Genomic DNA, 27,396 nt, shown 5'->3' on the forward strand with positions numbered 1-27,396 from the left:
CTGCCCAAAAACACTTCAGAAAAGGCGACATACACAGACTTGCAAATGCCCCACAGTTTCTCATTAACATTTTTAAGTGTATTGTGTCTTAATTCTCGCATCCTTGCGAACCATTTCTCATTTTTTACCTCTTCTTCCTGCGTCACGCAATAGAAGAGACAAAAGGGGAAAATGCAAGAAAAAAAAGCTACACACAAATCGCAAAAATAAACATACAGTAATGCTTATTTCTCCCTGAGATATTGATATTCTTTCGAAGGAATCACTTTGGCTTCGTTTTTCATTGGTTGATTGCGAGCGCTAGTCGTTAAGGAGACAAAGCAGCTGTCGTTTTCCCCCAACGAATGACTCTCCCTCTCTCTCTCTCTCACGCACACACACACACCCACTCAGCTTAGATGAGTTTTCGTTTCGGTGTTCACTCACTTCATTAAACTATGTCAGTGGAAAATGTTTCAATTCCTATAAACAATCGTAATACCATTTGCTTCGCTAAATTCATGCGAAATCCCCCATCATATGACCACTTGACAAAAAAATTTGGGATGGGGGTAAATAAAATAGATCAATTAACTGTTTGTTTACATTCGAATTTTTCTTCTGTCTTCGCAGATGCCAGTGGGGACATGCTTCGAGGGGTTGATGTCCCCCTTTACACTTTCGCTGGTGGGCAGGCCACCCTGAGTTGCTCCTACAACCTTAGTTCAACTCGTTTGTACTCACTCAAGTGGTACCACAACGGTACAGAATTCTATCGGTACGTTCCGACGGAACGCAACACGCCCATTAACATCAAACCCAGCCACAAATTCAGCGTTACGGTAAGTTACGTAATTATTTGAATCTAAGTAATCACACAGAATGAATAAGTATAGTTTTCTTATTACTATATACATATCTATATATATCAAACACAAAAAATCTTTATTTCTAATATTACTTTCAACGAGCATTCAAATCTTTACCATCCTCCTTTTCTCCTAAACTCCTGCTTGCTTTTATCCCCCGGCCCCCATTTAACCATTCCTTCTATTTGATGGCTAACCTGGTATTTTTTTATTATTTCATTCAAATTCCAAACTTCCTCCAACCATATCAAGTAAGGTTATATTTGTAAACTGATCTCTCCACTTTCACATGGCCCCCAACAACGATTTATTATTGTCACTAACCTTGTGATGTGGATGCTTTCAAGTGCCCAAATTTCAAGTCAGTGATGCTACTCCTCTTCAGCCGAATTACCTGGACTGTATTACCCCGGGACATGAGTCTCATAGTTCGCCATTCCATACTCAAGGAAACTGTTGCTCTTCTATGTTACAGCACAGGTATCCTAAATAGAGACTGTTCATGGAAACGGTGCTCACTACTACTTAATGTACTCTTGGTATGCTTACTGCACCCAAGTGAAGAGAATTCTTGCTAAGATGCTGGCCCGAAAGAACGTCATTGTTTACATTTAGTAAGTAAATTGGGAAGCTCACGTCAAACAGCACAATCCGACATGTATCCTATTAGGTATTAATGTTTCTGGATACCAAAGAGGTCTGATTACGAAGAGCTTTTACGATAAGTCCCTAAAAGTTTGGTTAAATGATGAAATGAATTTCCAACAAGAGAACAATTCATAAGGTTTATGGAATGGCACCAGAAACCTCCTCATACAGATGATAAAGCAGAGCCGTGCACTAAAGGAAATCCTTTAAAAACATAGGCCTTGAAGGATTTGGCGATGTCCTCCGAACCAATCCTGGTGATATCCTTAGAACTAATATTGATGAAACACCAACTGTCCTTCCAGTCCATCTATTTCAGCACCTGGGACTTTCTACGATATAAGTCTCTCTTTTCTCTCTCTCTCTCTCTCTCTCTCTCTCTCCTCCTACCCCCACACAGAGGCACACACACAGTTACAGAAACACACACACACACACACACACATATATATATATATATATATATATATATATATATATATATATATATATATATATATATATATATATATATATATATACACACATATGCCATACATATATGTATATGTGTGTGTGTATGCATGTATGTACGTATGTATATATATGACAGAGCGCCTTCATTCGAGATAAATACTTTAGATAATGTCATAGGTTAACAGAAAGAAAAGTAGAACAAATGCAATGTGACGCTCACTTACAACGCAACCTCTAAAACAATAAAAAAAATAAATAAATAAAAAGCGTGGGTCAAAAGCCTCCTATTTTTGGTACTGCAAGAAATAAGTTCTAGCAGCGGCCGTTTCATCTGGCACGAATTAATTACAAGATCAAGTTCCAGTGATCAGCAAATACAAACAGACTGATGGGCTCTCTCTCTCTCTCTGGATATATCTCTCTGTAAAGTAATCATGGAAATTGCGCCCAAAACGTTGATTAAGTTATTCTATTCGGTTTTTATAAATGTAAGTTCAATTACTGGCAATTCTGCCATTAAACTTTATGGAGCCATATGATATGATGAATCTTCCTAATAAATAAGTTTTATAGATGTTCGGTAATTGCCTATCTATATCGCATATATAGCACATGACACCCGGGCATCCATAAATGTGAAAACAGTCTAGCTTTTACTGAGCATCCTTGAATTCGAAGAGGAAACAAATTGTCCTTCACGGCCTCTAAGTGGCCCGATAATCGAGAATTCTTTTATAAATGGTATGTCTGCTTGAATGATGATGACGGGATGCTATGAGAGATTTACGTACAAGGGACATCCGCGATTTACATTGCTGAAGTTGAATGCTGCCCTGACTGCCGTCCTCTTCTTCCTCAGACCCCACAGCCTGCCACGGGAAACTGATTATCGCTGCTTATTGCACAGGACGGCAATCACGTTAGTCCTCGAAATTAAAGCACGCCAAAAAAAAAAAAAAATGCGCACGTCAGATACATACAACTGAAACGGAGAATTATGAGTGATGGAAAACTATTGGCATGTTGGGTAGCTTCGTAGAAGTGACAGCATCATAAGCTTTGGCTTCATAACATTCTGATTATTTAGATATATATATATATATATATATATATATATATATATATATATATATATATATATATATATATATATATTTATATATATATATATATATATATATATATATATATATATATATATATTATATATATATATATATATATATATATATATATATATATATATATATATAGATTAGTGTGAGGAGTCAGGAGTCAATCCATACTTAAAATCATCAATGAAGGCAGACACACAGATATACAAGCTGACTTTATTCAACGTTTCGTAATTATCGATTAATTACATCATCAGGCTGTTAAATATGAAAATAAAATTCTTTGTACAATCATAAAAAGCTAGAAATAAAGGCTAAAAGTTATTCATACAAAATTTTCACAAATGTACACAAACGTTAAAATTAGAGAACAAAAGTTTTAAAAATCATTACATTAAAATGAAGGTAACTGATATACAGTAAACAAAATTGAAAAACCATCTGTGAAAGGGGTTACAGAACAAAGATTAAGGACTGACCTCCAGAGGAGTGACAGCTTTAAACTAAACATAAACATAAATAGAAAGAACACAAGTCAGGATAAATATAGAGGAGAGGAGGACGTGTGAGTGTTTAACGACGGAACAAGTTGTTTGATGAAAAGTGATTCCAGGATAACAAGGTCTTGAGGGTTGGTGGTATGGCCTAAAATGTGGGAAGTCTTTATTATCAATGTGTGTTTTACAAATTTTTGAGTGATTTCTGATGTTGGAATGTTCTGGGTTTGAAATTCTGCTACCTGGGGTCATGAGTACATTTACTCATGACCCCAAGGTTCCACAAAAAGTTCACTCAGATTATTCAGGATCATTTGTATGCCATTGATGTCACTTTAATCCCTAAGAACCCTTTCACCATTGGTTCACTCTTTAAACCAAAGATCGGTTATCACCTATATGTCATCTGTGTCATTTATAAATATACTTGCCCTGAATGTCAAACAGGGACCTATGTGGGATCCACCAGTAGACTCCTTAAGGTGCGAATCGATTCTCATCGTGGCGTAAGCTTCCGTACAGGTAGCAGAATTTCAAACCCAGAACATTCCAACATCAGAAATCACTCAAAATTTGTAAAAACACACATTGATAATAAAGACTTCCACATTTTAGCCATACCACCAACCCTCAAGACCTTGTTATCCTGGAATCACTTTTCATCAAACAACTTGTTCCGTCGTTAAACACCACACGTCCTCCTCTCCTCTATATTTATCCTGACTTGTGTTTCTCTATTTATGTTTATGTTTAGTTTAAAGCTGTCACCCTCTAGGTCGGTCCTTAATCTTTTGTTCTGTAACCTTTCAGATGGTTTTCAATTTTAGTTTACTGTATATTCAGTTACCTTCATTTTAATGTAATGATTTTTAAACTTTTTGTTCTCTAATTTTAATGTTTGTGTACATTTGTGAAAAATTTTGTATGAATAACTTTAGCCTTTTATTTCTAGCTTTTATGATTTTACAAAGAATTTTATTTTCATATTTTAACAGCCCTGATGATGTAATTAATCCGATAATTACGAAACGTTGGAATAAAGTCAGCTTGTATATCTGTGTGTCCTCTGCCCTTCATTGATGATTTTATATATATATATATATATATATATATATATATATATATAATATATATATATATATATATATATATATATATATATATACAGTATATATATATATATATATATATATATATATATATATATATATATATATTTACTGATTTCTTACACAGCATATAGCCTTAGCTTTCAAGAAAATAAAAAGAGTTACCTTAGTTGGAATCATATGTTTTCAACAACGCCAAATGCATAAACTTTAAATTTGGCACGAGTGAAGCCCTAGGCGAAAGCTAATTTCCATTTCATTCCAATCCTTCATCCAAGCTTTCATTAGATATAAAATTCCGTAATAAAAGACACCGATATGAACTACAAAAATATACTTCTCTTACAACACTGAAAAACCACGGACGCGAATATAAATATTTCTAAGCAACACTGGTATGTTAGTACACTGCCAATGATCCGAGAGGAAGAAGTAAATCAATGAAAATAAAAGAGTTGCAAGCAAAATTGGTAAGTATACTTACATGAAGAAAAAAAGGGTAAATGTGTAAACAACAACAGACACACGCACTTGTTCAAGCAAACAACTCGAAACAGAATCACACCACGATCGGTGGGTTAAACAAACAATACCTAACCCCACCCGAAAACCCTCTCTCTCTCTCTCTCTCTCTCTCTCTCTCTCTCTCTCTCTCTCTCTCTCTCTCTCTCTCTCTCTCACATACAAACACACAAAGTTGCATGTTCAGATTCCCCCGCACAGACGTAGGCAACAGTGAATGAAGAAAACCTCAGAATACTGAGAGGAAAGAAGATGAAAGGCAGGATGGAAATAAAAGAAGTTGCAAGAACAAAGCTTTCGATTCTATACCATCTCCCAGCGTTACATGCACGAGAGTGGAGGAAGGACAATAGAGAGGAGATTTAGAACGAGAGAGAGAGAGAGAGAGAGAGAGAGAGAGAGAGAGAGAGAGAGAGAGAGAGAGAGAGAGAGCAAAGGAATCAGTAGGAAACAGAAAGAGACCTGTAATAAAAGAAGTTATTTCTGACTTAAGTGTTTTACTCAAGTTGAAATTACAGTAAAATTTTTAAAATAAAAAGAGTTGATTTCGCAAAAAAAAAAGACAACGCAAAAAGTTTCTCCATCTTGACATTAGCGAACGTAAACTGACGGACGAACAGAAACGATATTTAGGCATAATATTGGCTTAAATAAATATAAATTACTTTTGTTTTCTTTTATCCTGATTTAGTTTTATTAACTGCAATTCTCTCTTAATTAGGCAACAAGTTGACATTTAACCTTATGAAAATTATCTTCGCTATAACCTGATACTATAATGGAGTCTTAAATCTTAAATAATTCATAGTAATATACACTTTAGTAAAGCGACAGAAAGGTTCCGTACTTCTTACATACATCATCTTTTTTTTATCACTTCATCTAATTCAATTCACATTTCATATGTCTAATTATGCATAATTGTACGTAAGGACTCTTATGAAAAAAAGTGCGTTTTTACATTCTTGACTAAAGAAACCGTCATAATCTTATTAGTACCTGTCTTACCGATAAGAAAAGAATCGACATTGACCCTCTCTCTATTACCCCAACCATGAATTCAAGGTCCAGTAGTAAAATCAGAAGCAATTCTAAACATGACAAAAGATACATGGTTTGAAGAAAATCAACAAAGAAAAATAAAACATTTTTCTTCATTAGTCTAAATAATAAGGTGTTCTAGCTTTTCTCAGATTCATAAAGGATGCGGGGTAAAGTCAGAAGAAATCCCAACTATCATCGTTGGAAGCATAACGTGAATTTGCTAACTTAAAACTCATCTGGGCGTATACTTGACCAAGTTTTCATTTTTTCTTAGTGTAACCATCACTCACGCAAGAGACACCCGCACCATCAGCTAACAGAATAATTCTTTAATACCTAATACATTCCCTGCCTTACATTTTTCTTACAAGACCACAGAGAGAGAGAGAGAGAGAGAGAGAGAGAGAGAGAGAGAGAGAGAGAGAGAGAGAGAGAGAGAGAGAGAGAGAGAGAGAATGCATAAGTCATTATTTAATGATGGTATGAAACTAGGTAAAGCCCACGAAGGTTTCTTCGTCTAAATAGATGACAGTATTAATGTCATATGCTTCTGGTCTGTAATCTTCTCATTTTGTACTGCTGTCTGGGTATTATTAGAATGGCGGGATCTTTTTCTTCCAGACGGAACTGCAATAGAAGGTGGTTTATTTTCCCGACAAACATAATAGGAGGACATCATGCCAGCCAATCTTTTATTAGATGGTGATTCCATCTTTTACTTCATGACTGTAGCATCTCGAAGCTTATTACTTATTTATTGTTTTGTTTATTTTTCTTTCTTTTTTTTTACATTTAAGCCACTGCTGTTTCTCCTTGCTGTTCCGCCAAACTTTCTCGAGGCGGAACTCAATTCTGCTAACTGATTACTTACTGAATTAACTCCCATTTCAAACGAGTTTAAAAGAACGTACGCATGATGTGGTACACACACACACACACACACACACACACACACACACATATATATATATATATATATATATATATATATATATATATATATATATATATATATATATATATATATATATATATATATATATGTATATATATATATACATATACATATATAATATATATACATAATATATATATATATATATATATATATATATATATATATATATATATATATATATATTCAAAAACGCAGCTGAGCAGATTAAATATAATTTCAAGGGTAGTACTTAATGCAATCTTTACCTACGAATCTCAATATCTACTATTATTGTTATTTTCCGTTAAAATTCATAAATCCATAAAGATCATCTTTTTCATAATCATCTTCGCCAGCACGCTTTAAATTAACTAAATGGCCAGGAGATTAGAAAGTAAGAGAAAAATTTTATATACATAAAGTATACATTCGTCTGCAAGGATACTTGTAAGTAAATAAATTAATCTATACCAGTGATTGTGTCAACTATTTATATGTAGTTTTTTCAGCAGATGGTGCTGGATTGGTTTTATTCATTTTAAAGTTTGGAACAACTTTTAAAATAAATAAATGAAATATAAATATACTGTACTGGGTGAAATGGTTTCCAGAGGGATAAATCGTCAAATCTTTACACTCTTTATCGACCTGACAGTAGATATCTGCAACTGATGTAACTGCAACGTATGGCGAGTGCCGAGCAGCTTGAGCAGTCAAACACAATCAGTTTCAATGATACTGGTGCGCATATCATACGTCAAAAAAAGGAACTATTGTTGAGGATACTTGCTGAATCTTTTCTCCCTCGTTCTTCACGATCCGGTTATACTAATACAAACGGATACGAATGGTAACTGAACTCTAACTTCGTTGGTGGAGGTAGTAAGGAAGTTATATTTATATAAACAATTATGTGAAAAAACGGCGAATGAATGAACAGCCTAAAAGATCACAGTTTCATAACAGTTTCCAGGTGGCACTGCAGCCTCTCCACAACAGTGCCAAGAAAACTCTTCTATTTTGTAAATACACCTCTGATATTGGGCAGTTTGGCCCAAAGGCTCACACTAGCCAGACTGTAACACAAGCGCGGTTAATACCCTTTAGTACGCTTACATAAAAGAAAATGAACAAATGAGCTAAATGCATCGGACACCTCTTTTGTGGAATCCAAACGGATTACATCCACCTAAGGAGGAAAAAGAATCCAAATTAAAGGAGAAAAGCAGGTTGGCTCTTTCCCGAAAGGAAACACAGGACGCTCTTCTTCAAAGGGGAGTTTGAAGGAAGCTGTTTATAATCTTTACGTCACTGTGAGAAGAATGAACAGCAGAGACAGCTGGACAGACAAATGAATGCTTTTTCCAGATACCACAATGCTTTTCATTTAAATCTACCTTTTTCCGTCCTCCACAGAATTTTCGGTGTCCTTCCCTTGTTTTGTTGTAACATAAATGTTAGAATCACCTTAACTTTATACAAAGGCTTATGATAATTCCATTTTGAAAACCACCAAAAACATACTTTCCCCCTCCCTTCCACTACATTCTCTCTGTCCATTCCTAGTTTTAGTATACATAAATTCGACTGTAACTCACTTAGTTTTATTAATTTGTTTGTGCTCATCGCGCAGGAAATGCAGAAATTACCGACTTCAGTAAAATTAAGTAATTTTATGTGTTAGGAAGGACAAATAGGTTAGTGAAAAGGACCAAAACCACCATTTATTGCATTTGACAAAAAAAAAAGTTCTGTCGAATAAAAATGATACCAAAGTATAAAAAAAAACAGCCACTGCCACATTCACCCATATCTGCTGAATCCAAGATAAACCAAGTGTTTAGCAAGCTTCTAGCTATCCGACCCATACCATGAAGCCCAGTAAGTTAATCGTTACTCCACCATAAAATTTCCAGCCAAACTAATAATTTAACACAACGATTCATATTTCTTTCGTAATTAAAACAGTATTTTCTCTTCTCTTGTCCATACAGATGTAAAAATGTGTTAAGTATTTTTACAAACCCATACAATTAAATCCAGTAGACGAACAGTATTGGTTTCTGGGCTTACAAATCCAATTGACTAACTCCTCCAAACGTCTCCGGACTTGCTCATTGTCATGCCGCGATGCATTAACGCTTTTCTGCGGTTCTCTGTCTCGTTTCATCACTCCCTTTCTTTCTGGAGTACAGACGGTGTGCATTAGCATCTTAATGCATTCGCGTTCTCGGTCCTTTAATCTACTTATCTCTCTCTCTCTCTCTCTCTCTCTCTCTCTCTCTCTCTCTCTCTCTCTCCTCTCTCTCTCTCTCTCTTCTGAACCTCTTGCAATTACAAATATTGCCTAGTCTTCTTGTGATTCAAAAGTGACAATGAAAAGTCCTAATTTTTCTTATAAAACACCTAATGTAAACAATTGCCAATTTTAAGGATGTTACTTTATTGTGAGGCCTCACGCTGAATACGTTCAATTCTTCCTTTGTTATCCGTGACCATTAGTGTTCCTGTGTATCTCGCCTTTTACTCCATTTAATATCCTTTGTGGTGCAGTGTCGCTCTTTGTAAGCCATAACTGCATGGTCCTTCTTCCCTCACCAAAGACAATATTTGGGGTGTCTTCAGTTAACCGGTTAACCCTTATGAATACCCTTGGCAATAACTGGAGAAATGGGTTGAATGTCACTAAAAAAAAATTATCTTAAATATCAAGGAGTCACAGATATCTTTAAAATTTCTTGAAATGATGACGGTGGAAGTTAAAATACACTCTTTAATGTGTCAGGGAAGCAATAAACTGATAGAGGAATGTTTTACATTTAATTTCTGTGATATTTATCATTCATATCGAAAATGAGAACCTTTATTCTATTTATAAAAAGTCTGGGTAAAGATAGTCTCCGTGACTTCATGTAAGCCTCATTAATGCTGCGGCTTATATCCGACAAATGCAATTATTTTTTTTGCACTGTGCGTAAATATATATATATATATATATATATATATATATATATATATATATATATATATATATATATATATATATATATATATATATTATATATATATATACATATACATATACATATATATATATATATATATTACATGTACACATACACATATATATATATTATATATATGTATATATATACATACATGCATACATATATTTATATATATACACATGCATACATACATACATATACATATATATATGGGTTGTGGGTATTTCTTATACGTGTGTGTGTGTGTGTGTGGCTGTGTCAGGCGCATGCACGATCAAACAGTCATTTCCTCATTTCCTTGTTGTTATGACGGAACTCTGCATTTATTTAAGAATATGTATTAACGTCTAAAGAGGGGGTACGTTAATCGCTGCTGCAGCTACAGACATAATCTCACATACAAAAGATGCAAAATTATTTACAGGACGTAAAGGAAAAATTTGTACTGAAAGTCTTTAAATGTACACTTTTGTAAACCTAATCACACTTTCAATCACAAAGTACATCGCGCAATCAGGGTGTACGCTATATTATGGCACGCATGGAAGAATACACTATATATATATATATATATATATATATATATATATATATATATATATATATATATATGTGTACAAATATTCAAATTTACATTCATGTATATCATCATACCATAATTTTCTTCTTTATAAAAACAAAGCATATTAAAAGCTGTGGGAGGAGTTCATTGTTTTGGAAACAACAGATGCTGCATGTCTGGTTGAACCAAGAGAACAAATTAAGGGGGTCAGTTAATACAATGATGTGGACAAATGCATCCTCAATATACATCTATTAATAATTTCAATCAGGGTGGAAGGTATCGTTTTACTGCCATAATAACCAAACGTCATGGCGCAAAGGTCATCCATCTGAAGATATTGTTAACATTGTAAAAGATGTGATAATTATCCTCATCAGGTTTCAAACAATCCATATGATGACGCCTTGCGCAAGACTTCATTTTAATTTCATTATTTCAATACATATCTTCTTGATGTGCATTTTCCACCTATACTCAATTAGCTGCTTGGGGTCTCGCAAACATCATTCAAATCTGGCCTCGTAAATAAAAACGAAATCCACATTGAAATTCAGAACAGACCCTCTGAATACATTTGTCATTTCTTTCTAAATTCCTATTATATTAAATCAGCCCACTTTCTCGTATTACAATTAACTTCAGTTCAGTGTATCTATATCTAGCGATAACTTTATGCCTACTCAGTGTTTGTTTTGGATACTGTAGCTTTAAAGCTGTATTCAAACTGTCCGTCAGTTTAGAGGCTGGAGGAATTTAAGACCAAATATGTATGCTTAATCTATGGACCTTCAAGCTAATGTGGCAACTGAAATAGCAGTGAACGGGACGACATATTATATTCGTAATTACTCTAACATATACTGACTGGGATGAAACCCTAAAGAATTACCTTAGTACATTTTAGGCTATCACAAAATAAAAAAAAGACTAACTAAATCTCATATGCAAATACTAGAGGTAAGGGAGGGACCTGCTACCACCACTGAGAAGGCTGAAAACAGATATCTGTCTTACTGGGATGCAATTCACTGTAATGCTTACTGATGTCTAGTTATAAAAAAAAATCTGTGAATACATACAGAAAATTACACAAAATAAAAAAATGCAATGGGGATGTTAATAATTGGTAAATATTTTTAACCGATTATAAGAAAAGGATAAAGTTCAGAGGACCTGGAAAAACTGAAATATCCATTAGGCATGTCTCTTGGCAGCCTAGAGACTGAAAAGACGAAGCAACGACAAAGTTACACATCATTCTTACAGACAAGAAAACTACGGTGGAGACATTACAAAAAAAAAAAAAAAGTCCCTAAACTAACACGAAAATCTTCTCGTCTAGTCCTCTATAAAGAAATGATTCCTTACGACTACCTAGAGCATATTTGCATTTCAATTTCTTCGGTTTAAAATTAAAAATATAATTACAAATAAAAGAAAGGAAGGGGCTATATGGGCAATTAATTCTGTAAGACAGGATTATGGAAAACCACCTCTTAAAGATGAATATCATATCTTGATGCAAAATCTATCAAACTATTTTTTAAAAGAGCAGAAGAGGTGAAGCCCTAGAAAAAATGATTGAAAAACAACAGGTCAATGACGCTATAAAAACAGCTTAGGTTTTATGACTAAATTTCTTTTGTCGGATATCATTAACAGAGAAATCCACTGTCAAGTAATATACCCATGTCAGTGCCGTCACTGCTATACGACTGACTGTCCCATCAGAGAGGTTCAGTAACATTTGGTTTCACCAAATGTTACTAAAAATATTTTATGAAAATCGACGAGGGGGCGGGGCCGCTCATTACTATCAAAATCTCTCCACCCACTTGTACGTATGTATGTACGTGTATACATATATTAACATATTTAATTGCACACTAACATATATATTTATATATATATATATGTATGTATGTATATATATATATATATATATATATATATATATATATATATATATATATATATATATATATATATATATCATCCAATAAGGGGCCGAGGCTAGTCCCCATCGTATAGCAGGGTGAAGAGGCAAAACAGCTCAATACATCGGGTTTCTTTACTGTTGCCAACGTTTCAAGACAGTGGTCTTATATTCAAGGCTAAAAAAGAAAAACCAAAAACATACACATTGCAAACTTGTCCAGCAAGATTAACATAAAGGAAAAAACACTAAAAACACACAGTGTATTAAAGACTAAGTAAAAGAGATTTAAGAAAAACCTTAGAACCTGAGTTTCGGTTGCTGAAAGATTTGCCAGTGTGAGAAGGAGTCGAGATAAACCAAGGAAGGAGAAGGTTGGGCGGTCTGAGCAATGTATAATGAACTGCTGTAGTGTTGATATTTAAGGGTGGAACAAGGTGTTTAATGGCCAAGGATTCGAGAACAGGGAGACGGTTTTCATTAGGGCTCGATAAAACTGTCTTAAAACCAACGTAGTTCATCTTGCATTTGCATATTTGCGTATGGTTTCGGATATTTGACAGCTCAGAACTGGAAAGCTTACTCCCTGTGCGGTAACTAATACCTGTATGTGAATCACATCGTACTCTGAGCAGCCAGCGAGAGCTTCCCACGTAAGTCTGTGCGTTGCACGAACAGCAAGGTACCATGCGATTCACATACAGGTATTAGTTACCGCACAGGGAGTAAGCTTTCCAGTTCTGAGCTTTCAAATATTTTCGAAACCATACACAAATATGCAAATGCAAGATTAACTACGATGGTTTTAAGATCATTTTATCGAGTCGTAATGAAACCATCTCTATACTCGAATCCTTGGCCATTAAACACCTTGCTCCACCCCTAAATATCAACACTACAGCAATTCAATATACATTGCTCAGACCGCCCAACCTTCTCCTATAATGGTTTATCTCGATTCCTCCTCGCACAGGCAAATCTTTCAGCAACCTAAACTCGGGTTGTAAGGTTTGTCTTAAATCTTTTTTACTTATTGTTTAATACATTGTGTGTTTTTAGTTTTTTTTCTTGTTTCCTTATTGTATGTGATGATTTATGTTAATCTTGCTGAACAAGTCTGCAACGCATATGTTTATGGTTTTCCTTTTTTAGCCTTGAAAATGAGACCACTGTCTTGAAAAGTTGGCAACAATAAGAAATCGGATGTATTGAGTTGTTTTGTCCCTTCACTTGTTATAATATATACATATATATATATATATATATATATATATATATATATATATATATATATATATATATATATATATATATGTGTATATATATATATATATATATATATATATATATATATATATATATATATATATATATATATAGAGAGAGAGAGAGAGAGAGAGAGAGAGAGAGATCATCCTTACATTTCTGGAACGGTGAACGACAGACGTAGGCACGGCTCTCTACTACTTCTTTATCTACTCTTATACAACGAGTATTTGAAAATAGCCTCGCTTTCAATTAATGTCGACAGTGAAAACCGATAATAATAATCGAAATCCCCAATAATTCTCAACCATCATGTGGCCGAATGAAACTTATTGTTCTACCAGTAACAATCCAACAAACCCTCTGAGGTCTGACAGATAACTAACAGCAAACATATCCCGGAACGTGTATTTTATCTTGCCGATTCCTAGGAGACGTCTCTGTTTAGGAAACAATTCGATAAATGATAGAATCCTTCCTTTTCGCCTGAATTAATCTTCCGGCTGGACTCTCGCAGATAAATCGGGCAATGTCTGAAAACCTCAGCTCTAAAAAATACATTTGTTGTTGCCTATTTGTTAGAAGCGGTATCACAGTATCTGAAAGTATCTACAATAAAAGGATCTCTTTAATTACAAGGGCGTTACATAACGTAGTGATTAGTGTTACAACAATCAACTGCCAATCGCCCGTCTTCCAACGTTAAGAATTGATTTCAGTCACGGTAGAATTCCTTTAAAAGAGCAGACGGAGGATAAAGCAAACAGTGGTTGCTCATCTTTTAATGATCTGGAAATAGCGTTCACAACTCGGATGAAAACCCGACGAAAGTTGTAGTAAAGGCTAAAACCAACTTTTGGGATAAATGAAGTGAAGCATAATACTATCCGCAATAATATGGTTCACATATGTAATTGGTAAATTAAGCCTCACAGAAATGGGATCGGTAACGCCCTTGTTAAATATATCCAATTTTCCAGACCTAATAATTAAGTAAAGGTTACTCACTGATTCAAGCGGTGTAGAAAGTATAGCGAGTGAAAAGAAAGGAGGGTGAAAAGAAAGTTCTAAAATAATGTATTTTATAATCGACAGGACAAATGTAATGGAAGCAAAAAAATGACCAAAAATAATAATATGCACAGTGCCACTTTTTCCTTTATGAAAAAAGTTAAGAAAATTGCTAAGTATTTTTATCTAATTTTATAAAACTAAATGCCTGACATTTTCTACTCTAAAATTCTTGAAAAGCTACATGATATTCACGCAAGATATTAGTAAAAAAATGTGAACTCTGGCTTCCCTGCCCATTAATTCAAAAATAATGAGACACAAAATGTCCAAAAAGGGGTTTAAAAAGTCTCAAAACAAAAGGTGACCTTTATTACGAGGGGGTAAAAAAGAATGGCTGAAGGTAGAAGAATATCCAATTTCCTAACATGGCGCCCATATTAAGGAGAATACAATATTAGTTTGTAATAAATGATGTCTATAAAATAACTATCGGTATCAATCACGAACATACATTCATACATCCCTATGCAACAATTATAAAGGCCCACGAGTTTGAATAGCAACGAAATGCAATCCCATGACTGTAGAAGAACATGGCGCTAAGGCTATGACACACACGAGGGTCTGAGAGCATTGGTTCAATGGGACGGACATCAATATTGGAAAATTCAAAAACCGTACCGCTCATCGTGACTTTTTATCTTATGCAAGGTACTGAATGTGCAGTTTGCATGGCATTCAGAGAATTACGGGATGGGAGGAGCACAATTATTTTGTTTTTGATATAAAGGACTATTCATGAGTAAATGAAAAATAAGTACAGAAGTGCAATATTGTTCTGTGATTTATTACAAGGAACTTTAATCATCACTCTGTTATCAGGATTTTTCACTTACTTCAAATAAAAGGAAAATCGTTTGTCCAAGATAAAAAATTTCTTAAGACTTTTTGAACTCTAGGTGTTAATCTTCTTAAACCATTCTATATTTAAGAGGAAAATTACATCTACAAAATATCAGTAACGACAATAACACAGTTTTCTGTATTTCCTCTTCATGTGTGTTTACAATGTAATGAAACCTACAAAATGATTTTCTATTCTGACTGGCTAAATATTACCTTAAATGAGAATTCATTGTTCTACACAAATAATGTTAAACTTAACAGTACCTTCTGAATATATTTTCCTCGTTCGAGTTTTAAGAATTTCATATTCTGTCACAATCTGGGAGAAAATAATTCTGAACACTGAAGCATAGCAAATTGCTCACTCATTACAATAAATAAATATTTATAACTGTTTGTGAAGGCATATACTTGTATTTGAATATGAATATCATGAGCATCAACTTAAGTTTCCAGAGCAGGCTGTTGGACACAAACTTCTGTTCACATTATAATACAATAAAAATGCACACACACACACACACACACACACACACACATTACACATATATATATATATATATATATATATATATATATATATATATATATATATATATATTATGTATCTCAGGACAGGGTGGCAAGGAGACAGTCGGTCATCTATGGGTGATATTTATTTGCCGACGCGTTTCGTAACACACAGTTACATCATCAGGGCTAAAATAGAAAATGCACAAATTAAAATACATGGAATAAAACTAATGACTTCAAGAGTCTCAACTTGCTATATAAATATACATTAAAACAAGACACTTCAGAAAAAGCACCTGCTAGACTAAAAGTTGAAGAGTGAATGACTTAAGGGAAAAGGAAAGCGACAAAGAAAACTGGCTCAAGCCAGATACAACTGTACAGAGGTGGTGTGTGAGTTCAACTCAGGAACTAACTGCTTAATAAATAACGATTCTAAAATGAGCAGTTCGTAGGGATGACTTGTTTGGCCCAAAACAGAGAAGTCAGAATAATTAATACTGATATTACATATATTTGGATGATTTCTAATGTTGGAAAATTCTGGATTGGACAATCTGCAACCAGTACGATGACTAACATCTTTACATGAATCTGCTCTGACTCTCAGCAATCGTTTAGTCGATCCCACGTTCCCCAAATTACATCTGGGGCAAGTATATTTGTATACGACTGAGGACTGCATTACTGGGGAGATTCTATCCTTAAATTTAAAAAGAGAACCTTCTGTAAGTTAATTTTTCGGGCAATAGAATGACTTGTAACATATTAAAATGTTTTCTATTGAAAAATAAATAAAAATCACCTACAGATGACCGAGTGTCTCCTTGTCACCCTGTCCTGATATATGCTGTGGCCTGCCTGCGCCAACAACTCCTGTCATATATATATATATATATATATATATATATATATATATATATATATATATATATATATATATATATATATATATATATATATATATATATATATATGAGGGTGAGATAATATAAATATATATATATATATATATATATATATATATATATATATATATGTGTGTGTGTGTGTGTGTGTAGACCAGTAAGGTGTTTCCTATAAATGAGACCAATGGTCTTATGTAAAACCAAGGCGAAAAGTAACTGTTCATCACTGAACGTTTGAATACAGAAAGAACCCCTTGCGGAAATATCCACAGCATCAGCATCGAAACCCCATCGTACATCGTGGATAGCAGAGCCATACGATTCCTTTACATATTTGGCCACTTCTAGTTCGAATCTCCCAAGTCTCTCCTTCGCCCAAGCTTTCTAAACCCAACATCCTCCTTAACTAAATATTCTACTTTATTTCCTCCCCTTGATCAAACCACCTTAAATCACCGATCGATCTTTTTACCTGTGCTAAACATTCAACTGTTTGTTCCCTGTATTCGTAATATATTTCAACATTGTGTATTTCCCCTATTAGAGGTAGTGGCTCTAGGAATAATGTAAAGCAACAGTGATTTGCTACATTTCAATAGGTAAACTATTGAATCGTGATTGAACCCAGCGTGAAAAAATTTCACAATAGTAGACAGAAGGCTTATCAGGATTACTTCGAAAAACTACATCAGATGCATCATTCATCTCATATTTCTCGTACTCTAGAGCTTCCTGAACAAGGCGCTTCTATTCCGATACCTCTATCAAGCCATTTCTAGTTCCTCTCCTAGTCCCCAAACGCTTGTAAATGATAAATCTTTCTCACCAACTTTACGTTATCTGTTCATTCCACAGGACTAAACCCTTGCAAAGTACTCCATCATGATCTTTTGACCACATTTATATACCTTCACAATTCTCACCCGTTCATTTTTTTTTTTAAATAAACATAATAAACAAACATCTCACTTCAGCTGGTCAATCTTTTTCTTTCATTCACATTTAACAATGCATTTAATTTTCATTTAGGAGTGTTGGTTTAACATTTCTGGCAAACCTTTTTACCTTAGCCTTCGTGGATACTCAAAGTTCCTTTCTCAACCTTTGGACACTCCTTTCCCTGCTTCATATATCATGTAACTCACTTCCTGTCTACTTCTACTATCATCAGTTATTTTTATCCCGACTACCTATAAGAATCAAATGCTTTCACTCTTCCACAACTTACACTAACATTTATTGCTTTATCCTCCTGGTTCCCATTTGCCCTCCTAATCTTACTCTTCTTCCTACTTCATATCAACTTTCTCCTCTTGCAGAAAGTTACGAATTCTTTCACTCAATTCTGCAGTACTAAAGTATCTGCAAACATAAACTATTTTACGACCTTTCACATAATATAATACCCCCATAACTCTCAGTCACCTCTATACTCTGAACTTTCGTACCTGAGAAGAATCTTTCCTCTCACCGATTCTTTTGGAACCTTTCCCTTATCTTGACACACCTTACGAATCTTGGTAAGCCTCTATTTCTCATACTCTTAACTGATCTCCTTACATCACTAAGTCACTTCCACGAGAATTCTCAAACTCACGCAAGGCTTTCCACTCTTGTTTCATTCAAATTAGCCTCAGGTATCTTTCACATGCAACATATAAAAATCCTCACTCCATAAACTCAGGTCTATATTCACTTCATGTAACATCAATCCATCTGCATATTTTATGCTGAGATCCAGTTGTTCGTTAAACTTTCACTCGACATTTACCTCTTGTAGAGCACCTTATTCTCCATAAAGTTCTTGTCCATCTATTCTTTTCTATCACAATTACTAGCCTTCTTTTTCTTACACTTTTTTAGGCGATACTCAATACATCCTCTGTACATACACACACACACACACACACACACACACACACTCACACACACCACTCACTCACTCACTCACTCACTCACACTCACTCACGCACACACATACACATGCACGCACACACACACACAACCATATATATATATATATATATATATATATATATATATATATATATATATATATATGTATACATATATCCATATATGTAAATTATATATGTATATATATACATATATAAATAACCATACAATATAACGATATAGGTGAATACGATTAATTCATGATTGATTTAATGCAGAGGGCATTACCAATGCAAACCAGTTATTCGGTGATTACCAGGAAGTAATAGTGATTATTTAAAGTTTGTAGTACGCTGAGGATGAACAATGATGTAAAATAATGATCATAAAACATGGAAAGGGAAAGCCTACATTTCTATAATAGATTCGTTTCTCATTTCATTTTGAAGGTGAGAGCTTCTTGTCCTGTTAGGAAGATTGTCAAAAGTCTCCAGAGGTTCTGCTTAAATCGACAGAAAAAAATCTGAAAAGTCCAGAAAACGAACAAAATTGCGCGCTACAGAAAATACACCAAATATGATCTTAGACAGAAAACACGGCTCAAGAGGATTGTCTACAATTTAAATTGTTTCGATCATCCATACGTTTTCACTTACCATACTGAGAGATCTTACGGCAGGGCAGAAAATGGTGCAATGCAATAAACTACCTCAATCGGAAGCAGTTTGAATTTTATTCCATTTCTCTCAAGCTGAGTAAAAATTATTTCATGCATAAAAACCGTGGAACACCTGATCCTCTTTTTATCTCATATATATTCGTGAAATTTTCTTTGTGTAGGTCCACCTACTCTTCCTAAGAAGGCCTGTACCCAGCTTACTGCTAACTGATCCAGTTATGGAACCTTCCACGAAGAACTTACGGATGTGTATGACGGACTGCAAGATCGTGGAGTTCCCAGCCAAAATTTGAATTCATTTATATTTCCAAACCTTTTACTGGGAGGAATTTAGCTTTAAACTTTCTTAACTAAAGAAAATTCATTCCTAGATGGAAATGAACCTCCCAAAAACAAAAAGTTCCCACTTTTTTGTCTTGTTTTCTGTCCATATCTTTTTTCTATTTTGGAGGGTATAAGATTAAATGGGAACTGATACAGATTCTGCGTTTTCTCGCACAGAAGATCCCAACAATTTGGTTGGGTGATCAGGCATGAGTAATGAGATCCGAGCTGAAAAATGTTTTATCTCCCACAGTTAGTTTACCACCAGACACCGACTTTCATTCATTTTAAAACTTATTTTAAAAATCACAAGGTTCAGAATATATTGTTAAAAAGTAATATCAAAAGAAATGAACTTTTTACACCTAATTCTATGTTCCTGAATTAGAAACTGGACTGCTATAAACACAGTGGAAAACCACTTGATCTTTCAAATGAAGAATAACTTTTCACAAGAACCACAATAATGTTTTATCAAGTCGAATACCTGAGCTATCATCTAGATCAATTTCGTCTATTTAAAGTTAATTTTCAGCCTGGACAACTCTGAGCTTTCTGGAAGCTAACAATATATGAAAAGTACTTGCCACTTAGGATAGACTAACCGACAAAAAAACTGTTAGCATGAAATTTACTGACAGAAAAGTTGGGCCATCTAGCACGACTTCCCCAACGCCCCTAGGTACTATACATCACTGAGAGATTTATTTCTAAGATGGACTGATATATGCCTTTCTTATTTTGTGAGATTTATTACGATTTGTTGCCTCTCTTGGGAGATATTTCGCACTCAAGACAATTTAATTAGCTGGTTCTTTCTACCCGCCGAAATACTTTCAGCTAAGAAAAATCCGATGACTACTCATCAGTGAACATCTACCACGGAAACTAAAACGTGAAGTTTCCAAAAGAGAACATATTTCTTAGGTATATAAGACAGTTCATAAATAATGGCTATTTCAGGAAACAGTGAACAAGACCTTCTTGTTCTTCATAGCCAGTGAAATGTGCCAAATAAATTACCTAAAACAAAAGCTACGTAATCACTACCTGACTGACTAGACCAGATGAACATTATGAACTCTTGACTTCGTCTGTCAATACTGTCTAGGTCTCGCGTTTTGATAGTAGGTCTAAAAATGAGAAAGTCAGAATAAATGAAAATATGATAAGCCTTTAAAATATAAAATTATTCTAAAAGCGCTTACACCATAATTACTGGAATCTCTTTTTCAAGTTAGAAAATGCTGAGTAGCAGCTAACAAAAGACGAAAGTTTGCACATCGAAGAAGCAAGAACCTCCAAGTCTTTCAGGCTAAAATTAAAAGAAAGGGTTAACAAATCATTTTCATCTATTTATATATTCCCCGTGCTACGATATTCGATATTATTTTTGGCATCCCACGCGCTACGGCAAAAATTCTAAAGCTATTTTTGTATTCCAAGTGCTACATTAAGTACCTTACATTGCAAAGAACGCTAGAAGATGAGTCATATGACACTAAAGTCTAGGTCAAACCACGATTACCACCGAAAAGGAGAAGTAGCTGGAGAAATCCACTCGCCTATTCATATCCTTCTTTTTTTTCTGAAGAGAGACTTGAAGCTCTTGTTACCGACAAACTTTTTTCTTTCTCTCTTGTTCTCTCTCTACTGAGGCAACAACATTGAAAACATAAGATGGAGTAATTATTCTCGGTGAATAACGCGTCTTAAATTTGGATGAAAAGGCTTTTGTCATACCGAGATGATGATTTTGTGGGTCTACTATGAGGAAGGGGGTTAAGAACAGCGCGATGAGGAAGAGTTTAATGATGAGGATCTTTCCCAACAACGGCCGATCGATTCTTTCAACAGAGTATTACTTCCCTAGAAGAGAGCCCTGAGCACGGCAAAGTGCATTCTATTCACACCTGTGTTGAGGCGAGTTTTCCTTGGCAACTGCCGCATAATTGTTTACATATGCATCACCCTTTCACACGGAGATTAACATATACAAATTTACATATACATCTATATAACATGCAAACGCAAACACACACATACACACATCAACATGCAATGGAAGCAATATGAATAACTATGCATCAACTCTAATCCAAGAGAGGCACACAGACAAACACATACACAAACACAAGCACGCACACACACATATATATATATATATATATATATTCGACAAGTAATTTGACGTTAGGTGGCTAGCTCCGGGATTTTCTCCCTTGCTGCCACCAGTTACAACTGATTAACTACCAGTAACCTAATTCAATGTTAAGGTCACAGGCACAGTGGAAGTTAACGAGAAAAGGGCCTGAATCATTGTGTTACGCTAGGAATCGAACCCCGGTCGTCCGCCAAAAAAATATATATATAATATCAATGAGGTCTAGACTACGAGTGACTTCATCATCATTTATAATATATAATATATATATACATATATATATATATATATATATATATATATATATATATATATATATAATATATATATATATATATATATATATATATATATATATATATATATATATATATATACACACACACACACACACACGTTTCTCAAAACTGCACAGCGTGACGTAGAGTTCATCTGTTGACGAATCGGGCTGCTCTTGGAGCAAAAGCCCGTGCCAGTGTATCATGGATCGATCTAACAATAACAACAACCACTTCTGTAAGTCTAAAGAAATGCTCGTGGGTTTCATATAATTCCACTTGCTAAAAATATCCGAAATTGTACAAAGACGTAGAAATAGGTGGTAGGGTGCAAAACTGAAGCTAAAAATAAAAGTATGATAAAAACAGCTTGAGGGAAATGGAGAGAGGTGACAGGGATGCTATGCGACAAAAGAAGACCAAATAAACTGAAAATAAAGATCTATCATGCCGTATGGTTCAGAAACATCGGCATAAGAGAGGAGCAGTGACAGAAGCTGGAGAGAGCAGATTTAACGAAACTAGTGTGGATTTTGGGGATTTCGCTAAGTGAGAGGCTGGAAAATGAAGATACCAGAAGTGCCCAGTTGGTAAGGATAACTGATAAAACAAGACAGTCGAGAATGAGATGGTAATGTGGTAAGAATGAGTGGGGAAGAAGGAATGAAAAGGGCTTGGATGGACCATGTCAAGGGTACAAGGTCAAGAGGGAGGCAATGGCGCAGATGGCGTGATAAAGTGAATGTGGCAATGGTGCAAGTTGGTGCTACCATTCCGGTTCTCAGCTAACTGTAAACCACTGAATTCTCTACATTTATATCATCAGTAAGACTTTTCGTCTAAAGGATTTAAATAATTTCTACGTATTCAACTTGCCAACAAAGCAAGCCTCCGATATATAGTTATAAATGATGCATGTTTTCGTGAAGAATTCCTCTCGTATTCCTCACGCTGCGTCGATTAACATATTGTTATATTTTCCTTTTACTTGGGCCTCCGAACACAGGAATTTCTTCCTTCTCACTGTTTTCTTTGACTCCTATACCATTCCCTCTCCTAACCTGAGGTATGTTAAAGGTTCGTGGCTGAATCTTCATTTTAGTATTTTCTCATAACCCAAACCATGGATGTATAAAATTCGGATACTTTTCTGTTCAGCGTTATCATAAACTGTAACCAGAAAAAGCTGGAATTTATGTCATAAAGACATTCCATAAAAAAACACTGAATCTTGAGTATTCCTTCTTCTTCTTCGTTTAACGTGCTTTTTCCCATTTTTCATATGTATTCCAAAACCCATTAAATATAGTTACGAAACAGACGGATTAATAATCATGACAAACAAGCTGTTAAATTCACAGTAAAAGAAACAAAGGAGTGAACGTGTGCCTGGAAGCAAACGCCTGCCTTTGTTGGGCACGAAAATGACGAGGCTCTTGAAAGCGCCAGAATTTCTAGATATATTTGAAGCAACTCCTTTTGGCTTATATTCGAACAGGATTGCAGGGACAATACAAGCAGCAAGAAATGTCAATGAAATTTGTTTACAACTGGAGGACTTCGACAAAACCATTGTGATCACTCAAGTTAAATCATTCAATAATTCGTCAGATCTGACATCCCTAATGCATAACTGATAAAAAATGCAGCTTACTTAATATACGCCATCCCATCTACAATCAATATAATAAATATGAAAGAATTGGCGACATTTTTATCAAGAAAAAAAGATAAGAAAACTTTAGAGCCTCGGGTAAAATATTCCGGATATCATGTTCCCCTCTAAGCCATAAATCCTTCTCAAAGGTAATGCTGACTCACTGACAGACAGAGAGCGATGTTCCAATGCATCTTCATTTTTAGTAAAATACGGCACAATAAACCTATTTCTCTCTTCCCTTTGCAGTTGCAGGAAATACTGACGGTATATGACCTCTGACGTAGACACACAAGATAGCGTGTGATCACTAAGTTTTTGAAAAATTTCTCTCTCTAATTACGGAAAATTTCAGATTTGGATGCATTTCATCTTGAAAGAATTCAGTTAATTTCTATCATAAACACATTCACAAAAATGATGCACTATAAAGGTAACTTGCTGAAGCAAAATGAGATTTTTAGAAAAATATCCAATATTACATAGCTATATTAGTTGTCCATTTAATGGTTCTTAGTAAATCTGTACTGCCCCTAAAACTAAGAAGAGAGAGAGAGAGAGAGAGAGAGAGAGAGAGAGAGAGAGAGAGAGAGAGAGAGAGAGAGAACTTTGAATCATACATTGGCGTTACATCGATAGACTGCTTCCAGAGGGAAGGAAAGTGAGAACAAAGAATGCCCAAATTACACAGATCCCAAATTAAGTCATACAATCGTATGTATGTTGTATCAATGTATATCTCCAATATCAACACAGTTATTCCATTATCATTTGCTTACTTCATAATTAAACCTTGATTACAGCTAGTAAGTTATCACCGTGAATACAAAAAATTTATTGCAAAGTTTGACTCTGAATCATAGTTGTATGTTGCAACCGAAGCAATCAGCTAATGATCGGATGATGTTTACACTTTATAGCCTCGATATTCAGTGAGCTTCCATTTAATGATTGCTTTCAAGCAGCATTTAATGATCTATACTTCATTTCAATTGGACATACTTTTAAAAGTAATAGAAATTATTACAGAGTAACGCGATGCGGTAGATCTCGTTAGCACCGGAAAATCAGAGTTACAGAGTCCTCAAATTACAAAACACCATTCATGGGCAAACTAATCATATATATATATATATATATATATATATATATATATATATATATATATATATATATATATATATATATATATATATATATATAATATATAATGTATAAATGTATAAATGTATATATATATATATATATTTGTATATATATACAGTACATGCATACATACATACATACAAACTCAGTGTGGAAGAGGTAATTCGAGAGTAATATGGAGCAGGAGAAAAATCAGCATCCTAGAAAACAGCTTGAATGTGATTCCATGTTTAGGGGACTGTTTAGGGGACTGGTGGTTAGAACGGTAACATTAGCCTTGCCAGCAAGGTATTCTGGGCTAAACGCAAAAACATACAAATATATCATTCTCAAAATTATCATGCTTCCCCCTATTTGAAGGTGGCTCCAAAGGAAATACGCAAACACGCACATACAAAAACAATCAAACTAGAGGAAGTGAATTCACGTGTCAGCTACAGGAGCACCACAGTTTTGTTTAGAGGTCAAATCAACAGTTTTGCACTTGAAAAGGGGAAAACTGATAATCAAAACTTGGAGAATGTGAGTTCTCAAGACATCTTAAAGACTGCAGCCTATTGATCATAACTGCACTTTACATGATATAACTGGAAATTGCTCTGGAATCCGAACTGACCGACTTTGGCCTGTAGTGTCGATAAGGCCCCAGTCAAATTTTTTTAAAGACACTGGACCGACTCGGTACCAACTCATTGATCTGAATTAATTAAGTTTTTCCTAAATCCTAGCAATAAAAGTTGTCATTTCTACAAGAAATTAACTTGTATTTAGGAAGGTTCTCCCTCTTTGACCGTTTAGTTGTAGCGATAACAATAAGACCAAGCACAAGGTGTGAACAGGTTTGGAAACTCAAGTATGAGTATGAAAACCATAAACATTATTGGTGACACCTATGTAGATTAAGCCATCAACCACATTCAGGTAAAATCCCACGTATCCAAAATCATTAAAACGAATAATATATGCATGTATGTATGGATGTATGTATGTATGTGTGTATATATAAACATATACTGTGTATATATATGTAAATATATATATATATATATATATATATATATATATATATATATATATATATATATATATATATATATATATATATATATATATATATATATATATAATTCATTTACCCTACAAGTGGACGACTTAAAAGAAAAACACAACGGTCACTGCCATATTTTAACTGCTGAACCACGGATGAATCTCCCGGCCAATATAACTACGACAATAATAGCCGTTTCATATACCTACATAGAAATTTCATCAGCAACACGTCGAACCTTTCTACATGCGGTGCGCCATTACCCCTTCTCTTACAAGCACTCTTGCTTTTACTGGGCATTAAGGGCCCTTCATTTCTGGTACCTCTCGCAAGCCATCTATCCAGCCATTGCTAGATCTTCCTTTCAACCTTGTCTGAAACACATCTGAATTATATCCTCTTTTCGTCAACAGATCCTTTCTCTCCTCATGACCGAACCATCTCAGATACGCTATTTTTTTTTACCGCTCCTACATGCATCCATATTTCCCAGTTTACCAATTTTCATTGCCCTGCATGAACTACACAAAACGTGTGCTTCAAAATTTTTAACATATTTTTTTATTCGTATAATATATATATATATATATATATATATATATATATATATATATATATATATATATATATATATATATATATATATATATATATATATATATATATCATTAGGTCCCGTCGGAAGGTGAGTAAAAACCAGGACTTTGAACAAGTACTTGCGTAGTTTATTCTACATTTTCCAGTTCACATTAAATACAAAAGAAGTTGACGGAGATTTATATACAAAAACAGAAGGTGGGGGCGGAGGTTTTTGTATATAAATCTGTCAACTTCTTTTGTATTCAGTGTGAGCTTGAAAATGTAGAATAAACTACAAAAGTACTTGTTCAAAGTCCCGGTTTTCACTCACCT

The 27,396-nt window shown here is 34.5% G+C and overlaps 1 protein-coding gene and 1 long non-coding RNA gene across 2 annotated transcripts in view; one reads left to right on the top strand and one right to left on the bottom strand.

Moving 5' to 3' along the window:
• The window catches only part of LOC136833144 (uncharacterized), a 689,668-nt gene that overhangs the window by 270,956 nt on the left and 391,316 nt on the right, over positions 1 to 27,396 (bottom strand). The gene's annotated exons all lie outside the window — the stretch shown is intronic.
• Positions 1 to 27,396, top strand: part of LOC136833143 (uncharacterized) — a 492,490-nt gene that overhangs the window by 116,217 nt on the left and 348,877 nt on the right. The window contains exon 2 of the mRNA XM_067094840.1: positions 613 to 821. Coding sequence (XP_066950941.1) covers positions 613 to 821 — 209 coding nt within the window. The remainder of the gene's footprint in view (positions 1 to 612; positions 822 to 27,396) is intronic.

Source organism: Macrobrachium rosenbergii, chromosome 51 (genome assembly GCF_040412425.1).
Source record: "Macrobrachium rosenbergii isolate ZJJX-2024 chromosome 51, ASM4041242v1, whole genome shotgun sequence".
In the NCBI taxonomy this organism is placed as follows: domain Eukaryota; kingdom Metazoa; phylum Arthropoda; class Malacostraca; order Decapoda; family Palaemonidae; genus Macrobrachium; species Macrobrachium rosenbergii.